Consider the following 21,277-nt stretch of genomic DNA (forward strand, 5'->3'; position numbering starts at 1 on the left):
TTCAGCGACAATACTGAAATATTAGCTTAAAACTTGAATGAGCATTCACTGAAGTTCTCAAAATAATACGAATGAAGACCATTGGACACAGACGCAAATGATGTGATTATGATAGCGTGCATATTTCCTGCAGCCTTTTGGCTGCGGTTATTGGAACAAATACTGCAAATAATCAAATGGAACATTTCTACGTTATTTTCGTATTACTTTTTTATCTCCATTATTTCCCTTTAATATTTTGCTCTCGTCAAAAAGAACTAAAAATTCTTGAAGCCTTAGAAAGGCTTAAACAACTCAAACAGAGGAGAAACTTTCAGAGAAAACCGTCCTTGCCAGGTAGTAACATGGTTGTGAAATTGCCTTCCGTAAATCCAAAAAGCAGGTGATAGAAGACTTACATTGCAACTGCTTTGTATCTTTGTCTTAGATCAGTCAGCTAAAGTAATTAGGCTGGTTTGCTCCTTATTGTCACTGAATCTTAGAAAATATTATGGAAGTAGCACGTTTGCTAAGGAGGCAACTTATTTTCATAGAATATTATAAATTGTTGTATAAATATTACGTAACCAGTTCACCTAGCAGCCAGTGAATATTTGCGTTGTTACCTCATTCCCTTCCCAGATTTTCCAAAACAAGTGTACAGGAGGGTCAGAATCCCCAAGGGTACATCCACACTGAATGACACATCAAAATGTGAGTTCATTGAGCTGCAGCACCACACTAACGTGGCTGCTTGCAGGATTTGAGCTGCTGTCTGCACCGTGGATGAAGGCACTTGCTCTCTGTGCATGCACAAGGTGCTGTTAGTTAACAAGACAGTCTGGAATTGCTTTACAAAAACTTGCTTTGCGTTGCCTGTTATGCATAGATGTGTAGTGCATTTATGGGGCTAATAACCAGCACAGACTTCATTGCTGTTCAGCCGCAATGTGCATATACAATACTAGAGCCGTAAGAGATCCCGCCAAATCACACATCTTTCCCTCTCTGTGCTGTTACTGTGGCTGCACAGACTCCACGTCAGCCTGGCTCTCTTTGGTGCCGCATTGGGCAGTGTGGGCAGCTGTATGAACTGTGATCAGAAAGCCTCGAGTTATTCCCATGGTGTCTTTCCTGTTGGGGTTGTTCGAGATGAGAAAAGTAAGTGTACTGGAACAGAAGGGTATATGTAAAAGTAAATATGACTTTTCTTCCTCATGGTTAGGTAGTCATCGACAGGGATGGCCATAGTTTCTGGTCTTGGTTCCTCAGATTATTATGCAATAACTTTTGGTATAAAAGGTATATATAGGACCGAACACCAGACTGTGGCCTTCCTCTTCCTGTGGGAGTGCTTTAGCCACAAGGAGACAGAACTACATCCTTTTTTTCCAGGGTTTCGTCTTCCATTCTTTTGTGCATGGTCAGCTAGTTTCAACAAGAGGAGAAAGCATTTTCCATTCTGCTTTGCCAATTAGTTGGTGAACAGGAACTTCTCTCAGGGAAACAGAAATGTGTATTTAAACCTTCTCAGGCTGAGCCTGTTTTCTTTCATCACCTAGGCAAGTTTTCCATTGAAAATAGGGTTATACTGGATGTTGTCAATGACCTTCTTCCTGTTCTTCTTCCTGCTTATTACTGCTGTTCCTCCTCTCCCTGCCCAGGGACCTCCATTTTCTCACTCCATTTGAAAGAACTGGGCAAGTCCCAGCCTGTTCCTTGAAGGGATGGTTGTAAGGCACCTTCATAGGTGCAGGCTCTGCATTTTGAATGGGTAAAGGTACTCGGCTCTAGTTTGGAGTTGACTCCTATGCCCCCCTTTGTTCATTTTTCTACTTTGCAAAGTCTAAGTAGTTTCCTGCTTCCCACACAATGTAAAGGAGCTTGGATCCCTAAATCAGGGTTCTGGATTCTGCTCGGGGAGTTGGTGCCTGAAGCCTTTTACACAGCTGGCTGTGATTTTCTGTGAGCCTCCACAGCTCATAATCAATGGGCTTCGGCCTTGATCAGCACTTTTGTGCATTCTAGAAATCTAGCTGCTAAAACCAAGTGTGTACTAATCAAATAATTGCATAGTAATTGTGAATAATGCAGTTGATAACTTAGCATTTGCAATTCAGACTCATGCTAGAGGTCATATTATAATTCCTTTTCAGCCCCCTGTGATTACTTGAACAGTTATTCTGTTGTCGTTCAGCACTCGAGAGCTGACAGATGTGAATTTCGTTACCGCAGCGTCTGGTTGAGAGTATGATTGTGCAAGTGCCAAAGTGCTTGGTATGAATGGAAGGAGGTCAAAACGCACAGTCTCTTTAGGTCCACTGGAATTAATTCACTGTCCTCGTTGTTTACAATTGCTTATTCAGTATTGTCAGAGAAACTGAGTCATTGCTATTTACTTTGTCTTTTAATTAAAACATTGAAATATGTCTGACCTTTGCACCAGACCAGGATTCCATCTTAGCATTTTTCCCTTTATTAAAAAACTCTGTTTGTAACTTATCATCTGTGGAAAAAGTACTATGTCGTTTTTCTTCAAAAACAGTCCATCATAGTTCCTTCTCCTGAAGTAACACATTATTTCTCCATTTTTGTTTGCTCTGACCAGCCTTGGTGACGCTCCTTATCTGTCAGTTGTTTTCCACAGCCTCAGTGGCAGGTGAGCTGGCAGGCCATTTAGTGCCCTAGTAGAGAACCCAGACTGTCTGGAATGCTGCAAATAAAAAAGACATTTTTTGGCGCTAGCCTATGTAGCTGATTTATAATGATTTATTTCTATCTCAACTTAAACTAGCCCCATGAATGTTGTGGAAGTACCAGTAAAAGCTCAGTATTGTACAGGTACACACTATTTATTAAAGCTGCACAACATTTAGCAACAGCAATGGGGAAAAGGCATTATTTAGAGAATGATTTACAATCTGTGGAAGATAATTCAATTATCAAAAACATGAATTATGCAAACTAGTTCCAGGCTTTGGGCCGAGTGGAACTCTCAACCGCTACTATCAGTAACATCCCTGAAATCAGAAACATGCCCAAAAAATGAGGTCAGTGCTGTTGAATAATAAAGCTTTTGCTGAAGCAGGTTAAAACGTTATTCTTTCAGACATAATCTCCTTAGGGATTAAAAAGAGGTGCGTAGTAATGTACGTAGTTAGTGGTAGTATTTTACGATGAGTACCTGGGGCATGCCTAGTTACAAGTCACAGGGGGCCCATAGCTGTTGTTTTTTCTCTGGCTTTAGTGCCTGTGGCTAATTCCCACTGAAGGATGCACTTAATTTAGGAGAGTCTTGTTCCAAAATATTGCATAACAGTAATTGTAGCAGTTTGATGTGTTGCAGTGCTGTTTTAAGGATATAAAGCTAGATTTGTTGTTAAGAAGCTTTTAATCTTACTGAAGTAATTTCCCCTTCTTTTAAATACACGGTTAACCTGCTCATCTTGGAAGTGAACATAGTTTCACAGAAAGTGGTAGGCATCCAGGTCGTGTGTGTGAAGCTTTTGCACACACATAGACGCACATACAAACACACACAAAACATAGGCATGTGCACAACTGAGAGCTAGATCTGCTTTGAAGGGTTTAAATTCCACTTTCGGTATATAAACAGGGTTATCAGGAGAGAACATTGTCCCATGTTCATGACTGTTAATTTGAGAACTTAAGGGTAATTTGTAGTGTGTCTTGACTGGAAATTGATGAGATTTTGGGTTGTTCTGACATCATTGTCTAATAGTCTTTTGGCTTCCCTAGAAGTTCTCCTTCCTGCCCAAATGGGTTTTTGTCCAAATCGAAGCTTAACTCTTTCTGAGGAATGGAGTGGTTGACGCTAGTCATCATTTTGTGTCTTTGCTTGTCATGACAACAGCATTAGTAGCTGCCCACATTGCATGATTGTATATGTGCTATCTGCAATATATTTTTCTCTGTCTTTTGTTGGCACATTGGCTTTAGCTGTTGCATTTGAAGCTGCTTTAGTTCCATAGACCCTCTCTAGTAACTTTCTAACTCCATAGGGTTGGAGTGAATCATGAAGCCTGGTTCAAAGTTATATGTTAATATAACTATTGAATTAGTGGAGGGATTTTTTTCTTTAAGAAACCAGAACTGTAGGAAATTGTACCAGTATGGCAGCAAAAAGTTGTACATAATTTTAGTCCAGTAAAGATGCCTTACAGTGAAGTATTTTATCCACCACATTCTGGAAATAAGCGATATTTGAATACTGAAGAATATGAACCTGCCTTGCTGCAAGTGCATCCATGCTACAGGCTAAATCATTGAACAGTGCTCATGTGTAACTTTCGCTGATCTCCTGTATGAAAGAATCCATTTGCTAACCATTTTACTACTTCCAGAAGGAGTTCTTGTTACATTTCATGCTACTGGTATGTATTTACATTCCTTAATACATCTCCTTGGATGTATTCTCTATCACCAGGGCAACTTGAAATCAATACTATGTTAACTCTTTTTATCTACCCTAGAATATGTTGCTAGTAAATTTATATAAAAATATATTAAGAAGTAAATGTTTCTTCCATCTTCCTGATAACTGAAACTTTTATTGCACACTCTAGTCCTTTCCACCCTGTAAGGTCTATGGTATCTGGTTTTTAGATTTTAATGTTTGAAAAGAAATAGAAACACATCAGCACTAAAGAAATAATTTTTGATTTCTCTAAAATTCTCTAGAGACATAGCCAACCATGCGAAAATTTGCTTTTCTTAATTAATTGATTTTCATGACTTGACAAGTGCAGTAGCAATAATCTACTAGTTCTTCAGATCTACAGAGTCTCACAGAGAAAAGGGCAGACCTGGGCTTCTTAAATCAAACCTAGACAGTGGTATTTTCCACTTGATCTTTTCTTCAATAGGAACTTTTTAGAACTTGTTTATGTATTCCGAAGTAAGAGAGTTCAAACCTGTTATCTTCACAAGTTGTATTTAATAAGTAATGTCTGTCAGGAGATGAAACAGTTGCTGGTTTTTAGAAGTTGGTGGAGTGGTTTTAAAATGAAAATGCACGTATTTCTGCTTCAGCATATATTCCTTGCTTGGGTTAGCTAAAAACATCTGCAATGCTCTGTAATTCATGCAGTTTTTGGAAGACAAAGATTGTTTAGTGTGACAAAGATTTGGTTAAGGAGTAGTCTAATACCAGCCTATAAGTACTTTAAGGGCAGCTACGGAGTTGACGGAACAAAATTCTTCAGTGGTGGCATGTGATCTAATAGGGGACAATGGCCACTGTGGGAGGTTCCGAAGGACATTAGGAAGTAATTCTTCACCAAGAGCACTGGAACAGGCTTCCCAGAGAGGTGGAATTTTTATACTTGAAGGATTTCAAGACGTGGCTCAACAAAGCTGCGTCTGACCTGATCTAGTAATGGTGATAGTTCCACTTCAATCGGCAGTTACGCTCTGGAGGAAGATCTCAAGATGTCCCTTCCAACCAGTATTTCTATGATTCTGTGATTCTATGATTAAGATACTCAGGCTAGTATAGTCAGTATTGTTACCACAGGAGAAATTGTGGCTGAGGTTTGCCTAAATCCAAGCTTCGAAAATATCTCTTTGAACAACCAAGTGACTTGAAATGATTACCCAGCTACAGGTACAGAAAAAATGCTTAGCTGATTTACATCTTGTATAGCCTCAGTAAATTCACATGGATTATTTGACAGGACCACAGATTTACAGTATCAAATGCCAGAGGAAGGATGAAGGAATTGTTATTTGGATGGTGTTGGAATTTTGCAAATCATGACAATAATAGCAAACTAGGCAATATCTCATCTTCCAAGATATATTTAAAAATAATACACTGAGGAAACTGCATGGAAAGACTTTATAAAATTAAATTGTTGTACAATCCTAACACAACGATAGGGTAAAACCCATGCTAAATGAGTCTTGGGCCAGCTCAGTATACCCTAGGGCAACTCAGTACTCAGTACCTGCATTTGGGCACTGAACTGAAGCCTTGATTTCCTTTGCATGTGATGGAATTTGGGACACAGGGCTCACACATAATCTGTAGGAAGAGGAAAGCGGTTATTCCCCTCTACTCAGCACGCGTTATACCACGTCTGTAGCACTAGCTTCGGTTGTGGAGCCCCTGCACAGGAAAGGTGTGATGAGCTTGAGTCAGCTCAGTGTAGGGCAGTGAAGATGATCGAAGGGCTGGAAGATGTAAGTTGGTGGGGGAGGCTGAGTGAGCTAGGCTTGTGCTGTGCACCAGGGTGTGGTGAAATAGCTGTTTTCATAAGATAGGGTAAACCCAGGAATATAGATAGTGTGGAAATCTTAGGTCCCTTCCAATTCTGGGAACATTGCTTCTGTGCAGCATCAGACAGATATCAGATGGATCTGCCCCCAGCACACTGCACAGATGCCATCTGTGGAGGGGTTCTTCCTTCCTCCCATGCTGTGGAAATGAAAATAATTAAGCATTTGCAACCAATTACCCAGGGAGGTTTTGGGGTCTAAGCTCTTTGAGGTTTTAAAGACCTGACTGGGCAAACTCTAAGTAAACTGGCCTGAATTCCGTGTTGTGCCTGCCTCGAGCAGCTGTGTGATTCTGTGTTTCTAAGCAAATGCCTAAGTTTAAGTCTTAATCCATGAGATGAACCCTTCCTACCAGCTAACCAATAAACATTAGATGAAAGCCCACGCTGAGAATTTCAGTGGAAGTTAATTAAAATGTGCCTTCCCACACTACTGAAAGTAAGTAGTTTAGGAAAAGAATTTAACTTGGACAGATATGATTTGGAATAACGCTAAGCTGGGCAAAAGGAGTTACGCTGTTGGACTAAAAGAACAGCTAAGACTACTTAAACATTTTCATCTATTATCCTGTTTTTCTTTTCTCAGTGAATTATATGCCCAGAGTGGATTCAATTTCAATATTATCCTGAATGTCTGCTAGTGTGGATGAAAAAGTTGGAAAGGGCACAATTACAAAGTTACGAAACTATTAACATATATTGAACTGATTATACGCAAGATAGAGTCTTACATCACTAGGAAAACTTGTACAAAGAGGGCCGCCTCCCTATTTATAAACATGGCAAAGGCTACTTGTTGCAGAGTGTGCTTGCCCTTTAACCTGTGTCCACATGCTGGGTCTGACATCAGTTATAGCATGTCTGCTGCCCAGACAGCGTGTGCTGTGTACGTGTGTGTGCCTGGGAAGAGCTGCCTGTTCCCAGGGATCTTGTTGAACTAGTCTAGATGTATGTGATAAAACACATTTTCCTGAAATATATGTCTAGCCATACATTATGCATTGTGAAAATCATACAAATATATGCTTCAGGTACTATATTCTGGTTAGTCTTCCAATAGTATCCCAGATGTGACTTGTGTTGCATATTCTGGTGTTTTTACATATAATTCCTTGTTCGTCTTTCAGATCGTGAAATGTAAATTTATCTTCCATGCCTGACCCTGAGCTTAGTTTTCTGTTCAGCATGTTCCTGTTTCAACCCACTTAGTCCTAGCTCTGCCTAGATGTAGATGGCTACCCAGTATCTTGCTAGAAGACTAAAGATCCCACCTGGCTTTTTGTTAGCTCATGGAGTGAGGATGGTCAAAGTAAATTATTTTGGAGCACAAACCTGAAATTTTGTCCCCATCTGAAGGCAGAACTGGAGATCAGCCAGCCTTCTCTGCACTGCAGTGTTTGCCATCAGCAGAATTGCCAGGGCTTCTTGATCTGTGGCCAATTCAGTTATTCTTCTGGAAGTTGCCTGGTGAAGGCAAAACCATTTGTTCCCTTATGGTCTTGCTGTGCTGTTTCCCACTAATGGGGATAGATTCTGAACTGAGGGGAAAGCTAGAAGGAAACAACCTCAGGAATCCAAGTTTTCCATAAACACACTTACATTTAGGAAAAAAATTATCAGATATATTAGATTAAGTTGTTATGATTCATACTCTTTGCAACATGGTCATAAAGAAGAGTCATTGTAGACTCAGGCAGCTGCAGCAGTGTTCAGCCAAATCTGGATTATGGATACTTATAGCTACTGTTGGTGGCAAAGTTTCCGGAGGTTGTTCATCTTGTCTGTTGTCTGTTCTCAGAGTCTTGCCCTTGCTTGACATATTCACGTCAGTCGCATGGTGGAATGGAAGGAGGAAAGAGGGAAAGAAAAGAGATCACACTGTTTTTATAAGCCCTTGTAGTCTCTCTCAGCATCCTGTTTATGAATTTTGCCCTTCCCCTGTCTGGTGATACATGAAAACATGAAAAGAGGTGGTAGTCTGTTTGTGAGATTCCTCAGCTGGTTTTATAACATAGTCATGATCACAGCAGTTAATCAGTGTAGACGCAGTATTATGTACTATACATGCAGCATGGACATACTTTTAACCATATCAGTTTCATCTTCAGAAAGACTTCAAATTACCGGTCTCCCCACTGTAACTAAAAGGATATGAATGCTCTAGCTTCAGAGAAGGTTGCATACAAATACATGTTATCTTTCATATTTAATTAATTCATTTTATTAAATCCATCATTTGTGATTGAAAACAGACTGAAGGAAAAAAATAAAATTAAATTAAAATTTCTCTTCATATCTACCACAAACAATATCCAAAAGTGATACTGGAAGATCAAAGAACAGTGAAATTCTTGTGGTCATGATACTACTTCACAAAAATAAAAAGGATTAGGTACGGAAAAATGACCTCCCAGCCTTTAGCTCTAGAGTAGAATAGAGACCCTTTGAAATTGTTTCATTGTAGAGACCTTTTCCTTGGTTGAATTTCCCACTGGATTTTCACTTATTTTTCTGTTCAATTCTCAGTAGACTCACAGTCCCATTAAAAGTCATGTATTTCACATGTGTTATTTTTCATTTTGCTGAGAAAAAAACTTTAAGTCTTGACCCTGTCTTGAAATAAAAAAACTATTTTTAGGGCAGTTAAAGTATTTTTGGGTTTTTTTTTCTGAATCAGGTGACTGCAAGAAAGAGAAGAGAAGAGAAAAAAAAAGCTATGGAAAAATGCATTTCTTTGTCTCATGCTGCGTTTAGAATGTGATCGTGCCCCAGGAGCCGGGAGAGTTGCAGTTATGATGCGCCTGAGCTCAGGGGTCCAACTTTCCGTCTACGTATAAACATTCCTCCCGCTTCAGTCAAAGCCTGCACTTCTGGTTTGCATAAAAAAACATTTGCAAGAACTCTCCCGAGTAAGATCACGTAAGTATGATTTTGGCCACGGCTATTTACAAGTTCAGGCTTTGACTGAAGTGAGTAATTGAATTACGCTGAGCCTCTGAAGTTTGCCTTTTATTTATATATTTCCCCCAATTGTGTTGCTCGGTCTGCCATTGGCTGCGGTCCCGGCAGCCTACCCGAGGGCTCTGCAGTTACATAAGGCTGTGTCTGCTGGGAGCCTATATAAAGCCTTTTTGCACGCCAGCAAGAGACAGAATTTTATCAAGATCCAGGTCCCACTGCTTTAGTTCACGCAAGCAAGAGGAGATTTGCTTGAAGATATACGGAAACCTGAACCCAGGCTGGTTTGTTTACTAGCCAGTACTTCACAGCTGTCAACCCGAGTCGCAAGTAGCAGCTACTGTAAGTAGCTTCTGTGCACTATGAAGAATTTTTCATTTCCTGTGCAGGATAACACACATCAGACTGAGAGTCCTTCTCCTCACAGATTTCTGAGCTTGACAAATCATTCAGATCCTGTTGGAAGACCAGAAAGAGATGAGCAATTAGCTCAAGTAGAGATTGCTGTACTGGGGGTCATATTTCTGACAGCGTCTGTGGGCAATTTTATTCTTATACTGGTGCTGTGGCGAAGAAGAAAGAAGCTCTCTAGGATGTATGTATTTATGCTTCACCTCAGCATCGCTGACTTAGTGGTAGCCTTTTTTCAAGTGCTGCCTCAACTCGTATGGGATATTACAGATGTTTTCATAGGGCCAGATTTCTTGTGCAGAATTATCAAGTATCTGCAATTGCTGGGCATGTTTGCCTCTACTTACATGATAGTGGTCATGACAGTGGACAGATATCAAGCGGTTTGCTACCCTATGGTCACTTTCCAAAAGAAGAGAGCTCTTTGGAACATCCCCATTTGCACCAGCTGGTCTATATCACTGATTCTTAGCCTACCGCAGGTATTTATCTTTTCTAAGACTGAAATATCTCCAGATATCTTTGAATGCTGGGGTGAATTTATTCAGCCATGGGGCCCAAGGGCATATGTGACTTGGATTTTTGTAGTTATATTCTTCATTCCCTCAGCCATCCTGATCACATGCCAGGTTAAGATTTGCAAAATAATCAAAAGAAATATATATGTGAAAAAACAGAATGAATATGAAGTAACAAATCAGAAGCAAGTCCTGCCATCCCGAGCCAGCAGTGTTAACTGTATTTCAAAAGCTATGATCAAGACTGTAAAAATGACGGTGGTGACAGTTGTTGCGTATGTTCTCTGTTGGTCACCTTTCTTCATTGCACAGCTGTGGTCTGTGTGGTTCCCCAGTGTTGTGACCGAAGGTAAGATACTCTCCATCCTCATTCATAACTTTGTAGCAGGCTAGCACATTGCTATATTGCTTTATATTTACACTTTGCTTTTGTGTAAAAGTTATGTGTGATCATTTGAGTGTGATTAAAAAGAAAATCCTGGATTGGTTATCTGCTATGTTTAATTAGGTACGGAGAACATCATGTGTTCTGTGATCAAAGCATCATAGAAGTGTGTATTTTGTGTGTGTGCGTATGTTTTGAGTGATTAATGTTTTAAAGATTAATAACAGCACAGAAAAGTATCATCTGCTCCAGCAAGGGTTGAGACTTTTAGAGGTTTGGATATTATAGCAGCAGTATTTTGTGTTCTTGAGCTGAAAAGGAGTAATTAACTATTCAAAGTAAAGATTTCTTATTTACTGAATAGAATACCGATGTTAGAAGACATCTGATTTTTTTTTGGAATGTTGAAATCATATTGATGAAATCTCTGTAGTACACTATGAAACAATTAAAAGTTGTGAAGCAGCTGTTTATAAAGCAAAAAAAGCAAGTCCGAGAGAGATATCAAAGAACACCATGTCGTAAACAAGATTAATCCTGTCAGACTTATGCTGTTGCCTCTTTATGAAAGGCAGACTCTGTATGTGACTATTCTAAACTCAAAGATACAAACCAAAGGAGAAAAAAAAAGAATAGCTCTGTCTGATGAAAAAAAACCCTTCTGATGTTTGTTTTAGTAATTCTTTCTGTCAGTGTAAATTTGAGTCTTACTGTACCTATATTTATATCAGTATCTGTATCTGTATTTATCCATATCTGTATAGCAGGTTAGCAATAGCTTTTAAATTTAATGCAGCTACACCTAAAAAGAGCTATATGGAACTATTTAACTCTGAAATGCATACAGTGCCGTACCTTCAACAATTACAGATTGCATGGAATAAATGGGAATTTCCTACTATTAGATTAACTTTATTATATGAGCAGGTACACCAGAAAGCAGCAGACTATGAAAATGTTACTTATTTGTGTAAGTGCTTTATTTACTCTGTTATTCCTTTAACTATTTCATTCTAGGTTCAGCATTCACCATTATCATGCTCCTTGGCAATTTAAATAGTTGCACCAACCCATGGATTTACATGTATTTTTGTGGCCACATTCCATATTGCACGAATAAGCAGCTGGAGAATACCTCGGCTCAAGAGGAATCAGTGATCACGGGCAGCATTCATCTCGCAGACAGAGACCCTGAGGAAAACAGTACTTCTGCATAAATGTTGAGTGCTTTTTGTTATTTTGTTACATTTGATATGTTCACAAGCTATATTGATATTTTACACTGTCCCTTGTTTTGTGGGCAAGGAAGCTGGAAAATTGTCTTTTGTTGTATGAATATATTTCTTTGCCGTTCTGTAGCTTATACAGGAAGTTTCTGTGTTGTGCAAGCCTGACTCGGTACTTCCATCACCACTGTGTTATGAGAATGAATTCATGTAAAGACTGACAAAGATACGTAAAAGTATCTTAGTTTTTTTGTGTCCTAAGGTACTTTCTGTTCTGTGATTCTGGATTTCTAAGTAGTAAAATTTTGCAACTGAATGGTTCAACAAATTGAGACATAATTGGAAGGGGATCTGACATAAGTAGACTTGAATATGTTTTCAAATTGAATCAGGAATTGTTCATCATTCTGGTGTGATTGGGGGACAGTCTGGCAAATCTTGAGAAGGCAGCAGAAAGTCAGAAAAATCCTTTGCCAGCTATTATTAACACACGGTTTAAACTAACTCCTTATTCATAAAATGCCAAGCAGCTTAGTATAATTTGTAAAGAAAGAATTCAGTGTCCTTGTGACACTGAACACCTACTTCAGTTTCAGATGCCATCGTGGATCACATGAGGTCAGCAGCATAGTAGCGGTCCAGGCTTGTGGCTTCACACCATGGGATTTGAGCTTCTGTGCATTCCTTGATGTGCAAGCAGTTAACTGACACCACACACAACCCCCTCCAGCCCTACACACACACGTACATACTTTAAATGAAAATGGGCTCTAGGACTTATTGACAGAGTGTGCCGAGAACCCCTTCAGTTTCAAATTAAATTATTTCTTCTTCGTGGTAAAAATAAATCTGCATATCTTTATCTCCAAATGCTATTTGCTTGCTGGTTTGTGGATGTTTTGTGCAGGTAGCTATTTATTCCCCTTTCAGTGTCTGCAGTCTAATCAGAGGAGTGTGTAAAGAATATCAGCAAGGCCCTTTCAGGGGAGAATAGAGCTGCATTCACAAAAAAACTTGGTGATGCTTGCATATCATCTGCCTACATTCTACTATGTTTCATCAGTGCTATTCACATTTAATTTTGATGGGTGCTAGCAATCTCAAGTTTCAATGAAAAAGCTAGAAGAGTGGGGTTTTTTAATAGTCTTGAAGTTGTACTCAAGGAAATACTGATTTAAACTAAATACCGATTGAATTATGAGAAATGCTGCTGTACAGTGAGTAGGTACGCTTCAGGTTAATGTGCACTGATATGACTGAATATTGTATCATTTCTATTTTCTGTATAGTTAGACCAGATAGGGATACAAAAAAAATATTGCTCTTCTTTATGTTGGGAAAAGCTAGTGTCCCAGTTCAGCTGACAAGAACAGGTCTCCAGCAAGTAGGAAGAGGAAGAAGGTGGATGAAGGTAGTACCAGAACCAGACACGAATGGGAAGAGTCTGTATGAATTCTCTTATTATAATTGCAATTGATACTTTTTTTGTTGGTTTTTTTTTCCCTCTCTTTAATTAATGCTTGTTAATTCTACCCCACAACATGTCCCCAGTTAGAGCAATTCTGTAACTCAAATGACAGTGTCCTTACCTGGGGTATGAACATCTAAGATACAATCCATATTGTTGATAGGATATTTTTTATTCAGCCACTGACTTTCTAAGACTTTCATTCAAATTAGCTCTCGGTTGCATTCTCCGTTATGACTTAATCCAAGCGTTAATGATGGGGATTTTGTTTTTCTACTTCCTTTAATTGCAGTTAGTTACATTGTAAAATATGTAGTGTTGAAGGGAACTGTAAATAGAAATGCTTCAGGGAATTACCTGTGTCAATGTGCCGCTGGATTTGCAGCAAAATACATTGAAAGCCTCAAAAGGTATACATTTGGAAGGAAAACAGGCATTTTAATTGCCTGCAAATAGTCATCTAGATCCAGAACTGACAGAAGTCATGGTACTGCTCAGAGACTGCAGTGGAGCCATGCCATTTTACACCCCCTGATCTGGCCTCTGATATTTAAGAAGTGTAACTTCTAGTACTTGCATTTCTGCATTGTTCATGTGTTTGTTACTGGCTCTATAACTAGTTTGGTAGAGCTTGATTTCTCAAATAACAGTAGCTCAATGTGTTCTATAAAAGTCTGAGAGCAATATTAACTGTCCATATTTCAGATATTTTGGTCATGTAATGAATGAAATGCCAGAACTTCTTAAGTTCAATAATGAATGCTCAGTCTGTCATGCTCAAAACAATGATATTTTCATCTCTCAAGTGCTTTCTTTCTGTTTTTTTAATTTTCTTTCCCCTGAGATCAGCCCTGCTGTTAAGAAGAAAAATAAAGGTTACTGTACTATGGTGTCAAACTACAGACTATGGATACTTTTAGTTTCAGTCTGTCAGGAGGTATTTGAATGGCAGGTATTCCTGCTTTTTTTCCTAGCAAAAAGTGAATTGGGCTGCATTTTCCAGATGTAAGTCATTATCCCGCATGGCCAGCCCTGCTTGCCCCATAGGCAGCAACAACTCCTGACAAACACACTCAATTGGGAGATTGGTTCTGGCCCACAATTTTCTGTCAAAACTCATTTTTGAGAGGTGGAAAATTAATTTTGATAACTCTTTTTTTTTTTTTTTTTTTTCCTAATAAAGTGTCCTGTAGAGGACTTTTCTTGTTTCTTAAAGACATTTAAAAATGTAATGAAATTTTGCTCTTTGTATATCTGGGCATCGGTTTTCTTGGAAGTTGTAGTTTGAACAACTTGTGCCCTTGTTTTCCTCTATATTTTGATTTTTCAGCTGGACTATGTCTATTCCAATTCACTGTCACATAGATTTCTAATAGGCATGGCAGTGTCTCATTAAGAGGGATGACTGTGAGACATCACTGTAGTCTGGCCAAGGGGTTTAATCCATATGGGAGAATCAGAAACTCGAATGTGCAAGGCCCTGGAGGCACTGTGGAAGCACGTACAAATGAAAAAATCCAATTATCAGATGAAAGCCTTCCTCATCAATTCCTAGGTTTTGTTTTCTCACACAAATAATTTCTGGGCAGAAAAATACATAGCGTACAAGTTCATACTCCTGAAGTGAATGGCTATATTGTTGGTACTGTCACTGCAGTATAGTTTCTGGTTATCAAGTTTGGGGTTTTTTTGACTTTCCAGGGTTTTGTTACTACTTGGGAAAGGCACAGTTCACTAAAATGAGTTAGGTTCTTTCTTAAAAATTATTGGATTGTGTTTTGCAGTACAGATAAGAATTAAAGACAATGTAGATTTATTACAGAAAAAAACCCCAAACCACACTAGTAGAATGACAGGAAAATCCCAACATGTATTTTGCATTCTTTACAGTATATTTCAATAATTCTGGTATTCTACAGAACTGCTGCTGTATTTTCATAGCCAGTAGCAGCTCAGATACTTGAAAATGGTGAATACTGAAGCCAGACGTGTCGGGTGACAGTCTCTAGAATCTTTCAATGAAATGATGCTGAAAAATTTTACAGAAGGTGCCAAACTCATGTCCTGCCAATTTCACTGTGGTCACTTAGCTCTGGCAATGGTAACTGGTAAACTGCTCCTGTCTCAGCATTGTTGGGGCAGGACTGGCAGTGTGATGTGGAGACCAAGTTGTCAGAGTTTATTATGTGAGGCAGACATGGCATGCAGACATGGCTGTATTGTCTGGTTCCCAAACATATGGCCAGGATAAAAGTATCCTCAAGAGCTTGCGAATGTTAGTTATTCTTGGCTGAAGAGTATCATGAGCACACAAAGGCAAAGCAAGATGATCCAGCTACTCAGTTCTTTCAGTCAAATACAGTTTTGGTTGGATTCCTCAGAGAAAAAAATGGGAGTGGGGGGTTGGGAAGGGGAAGCAAGCCATTTTCTGTCTTCAAAAGGTAGGGATTTGGCCCGGAATGCCCTGGTATCTACCAGAAACATCCATGATTATGAAACAGATGGTTTACACATACAGCTAAACAAGTTTGCAAAGGAAAATAGTTCAAATGGGAATTGTATTATAGAATCATAGAATCATTAAGGTTGGAAAAGACCTCTAAGGTCATCAAGTCCAACCGTCAATGCAACACCACCATGCCTGCTAAACCATGTCCTGAAGTGCCATATCCACATGTTTTTTGAACACCTCCAGGGATGGTGACTCAACCAGACTAGACCCTTCACGAGCCTCTTTGCTCTTCACTGGACATGCTCCAGCACCTCAATGTCCTTCTTGTAGTGAGGGGCCCAAAACTGAACGCAGTACTCGAAGTGCAGCCTCACCAGTACCGAGTACAGGGGCACAATCTCTTCCTTCCTCCTGCTGGCCACACTATTCCTGATACAAGCCAGGATGCCAGGGTAATTACAGTAAGGCAGTCACAAATTATTTACTATTATGTTAGCTGATCCATGTAGATTTGAACTGAAATCCCACTGTTAGAAAAGCAGAAATAAAACCTGATGTAATTTATGCTACCACATCAAAACTCCAACTGCTGTCCCAGACCCCACCTCTTCAGTTCTATATGTGCCAATCCCAGACCGGTCTGTGCTCACATGGGCCAAGGTGGAGCCTTATGATCTGCAACACAGTTCCCAATCTCTACCCACCTTAATCTCTTGCAGAGGTAGGTTGTCTTCACTTTGCGTCTCTGAAACGAAAGGGTAGAAGCTGTGTCTTTTTCTTGGGCTTATGTGATCCTCCTGCTGTTGCCACTTGAGGACTTTCTGAGGGTCATCTCATTAAGAAGGCAAATTCTGGGCGTATTTACAAGCCCTCTGTAAAATTTCCATTACATGGCACTTCACTTTTATAGGAACGAACGAAGGAAGAGGCTTTGAGTGAAACTAAGTAGGTTGTACACACACCCTCTTGCTTCCTTTTTTTCAACACATCAGACTAAAGCATATGCTTTCCACCAGTAGGTCATAGCAACTAATGTAACGAACCTATTCTATCATCCATCTCCATAGTGAACTTTGGAGGTAATGAAACTAACCAAAGGATTCTTGAATTTCCATCCAAACATTGCCCTAGAGATGCAGTGCAAACATGTTCCAGTGCTATTGTATTCATCAAATGTTTTTTTTATTATGACTAACACTCTGAAAGAACTTCGGAATTGCAGATTTATGTTTCTTGCATCCATTTCAGTATACTTACCAAAAATAGTTAAAATTGTATATTGCCCTATTTTTAGCAATAAATCTCCTGATTTCTGAGTTAACAACATGGGAATCAGTATGACCATGTGGAGGAAACATTTCAATACCGTCTGGGAAGGAAGTTTGAAAAAATGACAAGCAAAAGCATATGACCTTGAAGATCTATGGAAATTATGGCTGCAGAGTTGGACACAACTAGAGACAGACATCACTTTACATCCCAGTAACCATGTTTCGAGAAAATTGATGCAGTAACAGATATAACAACCAGATACAAGGAAGACTTGATATTATTGTCAACATCGTCATCATCATCATTATTTAAATGAAATCAGCATATAACCTACAGCAAATTTTAAAAGAAAACATAGACTTGACATCGTGCAACATATGTAGAACAGTTCTGAAGCTGAAAAAATATAAAAGGCATGATTTCAATCATAAATGAAACTTTTATCTCTGATGTTGCTATTTTGTTTAGCTAAAAAGATATAGATATGTTCTTTGGTTCCAAGATTATTGTTCTGTGCATTCAATTCCATGAAGCTACTTAAAGATGAATTTTGGCACAAAACATTAAAATTTTACTTCATATTTATACATTTAGTTGTGTATATATTAAACCAAAATTTTTGCTTTAAGATACTCATCTTGTATTCCTCAGCTTATTCTTGAGACAAGTTATTATCTATAACACCACCTTTGAAAAGATACTAGGAATAAATTATCTGCTAGCTATCACAGTGTTTTGGAAATGTTTGCCCGTGTGTCTAAATGTGTTAATAGATGTCTGGCCTCAAATGATTTAGTGCTGAGTGGCTCCAGCGTTTGACTTACTGATGGGAAAAATTATACTTTATCACAGAGAATATAAGCCTTCTGGCAGCACAGTTATGATGTGAACACACTGCTTATTGATACATTGAATACAAATTCCGGTCTGCTGGCAATGTAATTCATGTTCTTGATCCTCTATTGACAAGACTGATGCAGTCTCATGTTCTGACATGGTATGTGTTCAGCTGTAACTATCTGTTCATAAAATATATGTTAGCAAAACCCCAGGAAAGAAATCCTTATTTTCTTTTTGACACCTGGGTATCTTGGAGTTTAATGCAATTGCTGTGAAAGAGGAGCTTAAAAACTCCACTGTAGCATTTGAGTTTGATTTGTGCTTCTGTTCACACAGAGGAGTAATACTGAATTGTATGACGCTTACACGTAGACTGTATTAAAGGAATGATATGATGGAAAGTCAAACACTTGGAGCTCCAGAAGTGCCTGAATGTCAGTATGCATGTACTTAATACACTGGTTAATCACATGGAGCTGCTGTAAGGCTGCTCTGCCACTGCTCCTGCAGAGCTTGGATCGACCATGCTCAACTCTACAGAGTCTTCAGGAAATTTCCATGCCAAAGTCTTCCTGATGAGGATATGGGAGATCAAATAGGGGTAAGATGTCATATAAAAGCCCCCTCAGAGTGCACTAAGTGCACATGCACTAAGGGTGTGTACATATTGTGTTTGTTTGGATTGCTAACAGTGATGACAACAGATGATCAGAACAGGACCACATGTGTTATTAACAAGGCTGTCTGCTTGTGGACGTGTGCACACGAACAGGCAATGTCATCAAGAAGTATCTCTGGTGATGTCCATATTGGAGGCACTAGCACAGGCATATTCTTAGCTACTTCTTGTGCTTTTTTTGTGATGAAACACTGCACTGATTATCCAACTGGGCATGAACAAAACAAAGTGAGTGATGACTGTACAGGCAAATCCTGCTGGGGTGCCACTGGCTGTTTCAGGAACCTAGAGGGCAGAAGTGCTCTGCCCAAGACTCTCCCCACCTCCATCTATTCATTATTCCATGGGGCTAAAAGGAGGAGATGACATATGGTTGCATCTCTGCAATGTAATAAATGTATGGACTTAGAAACATCTTTATCTTTTGATTCCTTTTCTCCACAATGTCACCGTAGCCTGATAGTTTTGGCAGAAACTCCCTAATGATTCTGCAAGAGAAGGAGGTTACCCTATGATAGAGGTTTTGTTCTGCTGAGAAAGAGACAGTTAAGATCATCTTACTTGCAGGTTAACCAGGGACTGTCTCTAGGTGCCAAAATGTTGAATTTTGTTTTTAATTCACTGGGGACACTCTGAGAAATACATTTTCAGTCACTGAAATGGAGGAACCAGACTGACTGAATACCTGATTTCTGTATTAGTTCAGTATGTTCAGGTTTTCCTTTAATAAAGATTCTTTTCTATAAATCAAAAAAGATGAGAGGAATATCATAAATGTAAAATTAGAGTAATCCTATTGAATTTTATGCTGTGTTGAGGCTGTAAGATAGAATTGATTCATTGATAGAAGACAAAGAGTTAACTTGAGACTTTGATAAAAAGAAATACAGTAATTTATGCACATTATCTGTCAAATATCTGGAGGCATAGAAGGACTATCCTTAGAATTCTATCCAATACTGTTGTATAAATCAATTTCTAAGGTCAGTCCATCATTTTGTAATAAAAAAATCTACGTGAGAAATAGATGTGTTTATTTGTTCAAATTTAATCTTGTGATTTGATACAAACTACATAAATTGTAATACTCTGTTTTTTTCTCTATATTACTTTCCAAAGCTGAAATATTTTCTCTGCCTTCAGGTTAAGAAATCAACAAATTACAAGTTTATACATGCATTTGTGTCCTGGGGGGAAATGTAGAGTTGATTCAGACAACCGCACTTGATTCAGGACTCAACTGCATTCAAGTTGTTCATCAGCCTCCTGCATCTGTAACAGAAAGAAATTGTGCAAACAGTATTATATTTCCTTGAAATGTCAACATTTCTGTTAACACTGATCATTATGAAAATGTGAGTATGCTCTGTAGCTAGAAAATGTCACAATACCCATAACCTTCAAAGTTAATATTTTAGCATTGTATAGTTTAACATTGTTATCAAATGATGATTTATCTGGTAATAACGAGAATGGTAAAATAGGAATGGAAATACTTCTTCAAATCCACTCTGAAAATTCCTTTAAGCTCTCTTTCTTTAAATTCTGCTCTTCACAGAATGCTTCAGAACTCCAAAAATTAATGTTAGTTTTATTAATTCAAGCTATTTCAACATGTCTCACCCCTCTGGTGCCAAAGGTAAGGCAAATGATTTAGATGAGTGTTCATTAGCAGCACAAACTTCTACACTTTATTGTGGTCCCCAAGGCATGCTGCACACTCAGAATGTGAATGAAAGTGATTAATGCATCACATGTGACAGACAAGATAAACCAGAAATCTGTCTTGGTTCAAAAAAAAGTCTTAACTGAACCAAGGTTCGAAACCTAGCACATACACGCCTTCAGACATACAAACAAATTCTGCGTTTAACGTGAAGGCATGTTGGAGGAGAAAGTACTTAAAAAACTTCTCGATGTCCTAGGCTATTTAGAACTAGACCACTTACTGCAAGACTCAAAATCCAGTAAAGTGCAAATGCGATTATTGCCCAATCCTACAACATCCCTATCAACAAGTTTATCGCATCTCTCTGGTTTAAAGCGAGGTTTGGCAAAGGGCTGCATCATGTGAAAACTCGTGGTTTCCTTTGTGGTCTGTGGAGAAAATGAAGCTATTTCTCCCTGTGTAGGCTTTAAAACAATATTATCAGACACCTTAATGTGTCACATACAGAACTGTGAAGTATTTCCATGCTATGCAATGTTAACGCAATGGTCGTGAGTGCTGCTGGTTGCTTGGTTGCTGTGTAATTCAGTGGCACGATTGCCACCTGTCTCGCTACCAAGCCAATACATTTAAGGAGGCATAGACTGTAGAAAACAGGCAGTTAGTAAGCAAGCTTCCTGCAGCACATACGCTATGGAAGAGCAGATTGCAACAGAGAGATGAAAATACAGGTTTGAGCATCAGTGAATAATGCCAATCACAGAATCACAGACTCAAAGAATGTTAGGGGTTGGTATGACGCAATTACAGAAACATTTGTGCTAATTTTTTCCTACCTGCTGAGAATATCTACAGACTATGTAATAACTAATAAAGTTTGCAATTTGTTCCTGGGCAGATCAACCGTCCAAATGTTCAGCTGCTTATATGACTCTTTTTTTTTAGTGTCTGCAGTTTGAAGTTGATTACTGCTTGAACAATCTGACACCTCTTTCTTCCCAAGCCTTGTTTTTTTCCTGAAGTTTGAGAGTGTTCTGTTCGAAATTAAATTTTCAATGACTGAATCATAATCTCAAAGCCAATGAGAATCTAGTGGGTGACAACAACCCACCACTTTTTGG

General features: G+C 38.8%; 1 protein-coding gene across 4 annotated transcripts in view; it reads left to right on the top strand.

The window, feature by feature from the left end:
* The window catches only part of LOC104337485 (arg8-vasotocin receptor), a 29,154-nt gene that overhangs the window by 4,194 nt on the left and 3,683 nt on the right, over positions 1-21,277 (top strand). The window contains exons 1-3 of one of the 4 annotated variants that reach the window (XR_012764945.1): positions 1,811-10,514; positions 11,568-11,769; positions 19,631-19,842. Coding sequence is in view for 2 of the 4 variants with exons in the window: in XM_075429406.1 (XP_075285521.1) it covers positions 9,599-10,514; positions 11,568-11,767 (1,116 nt within the window). In the remaining 2 variants the exon portion in view is untranslated. Of the gene's footprint in view, positions 1-1,810; positions 10,515-11,567; positions 17,554-19,630; positions 19,843-21,277 lie in introns of those variants that run through there. The other 3 variants (XM_075429406.1, XM_009943426.2, XR_012764946.1) reach the window with 3 other exon arrangements.

This window comes from Opisthocomus hoazin, chromosome 8 (assembly GCF_030867145.1).
Source record: "Opisthocomus hoazin isolate bOpiHoa1 chromosome 8, bOpiHoa1.hap1, whole genome shotgun sequence".
NCBI classification, from domain to species: Eukaryota; Metazoa; Chordata; class Aves; order Opisthocomiformes; family Opisthocomidae; genus Opisthocomus; species Opisthocomus hoazin.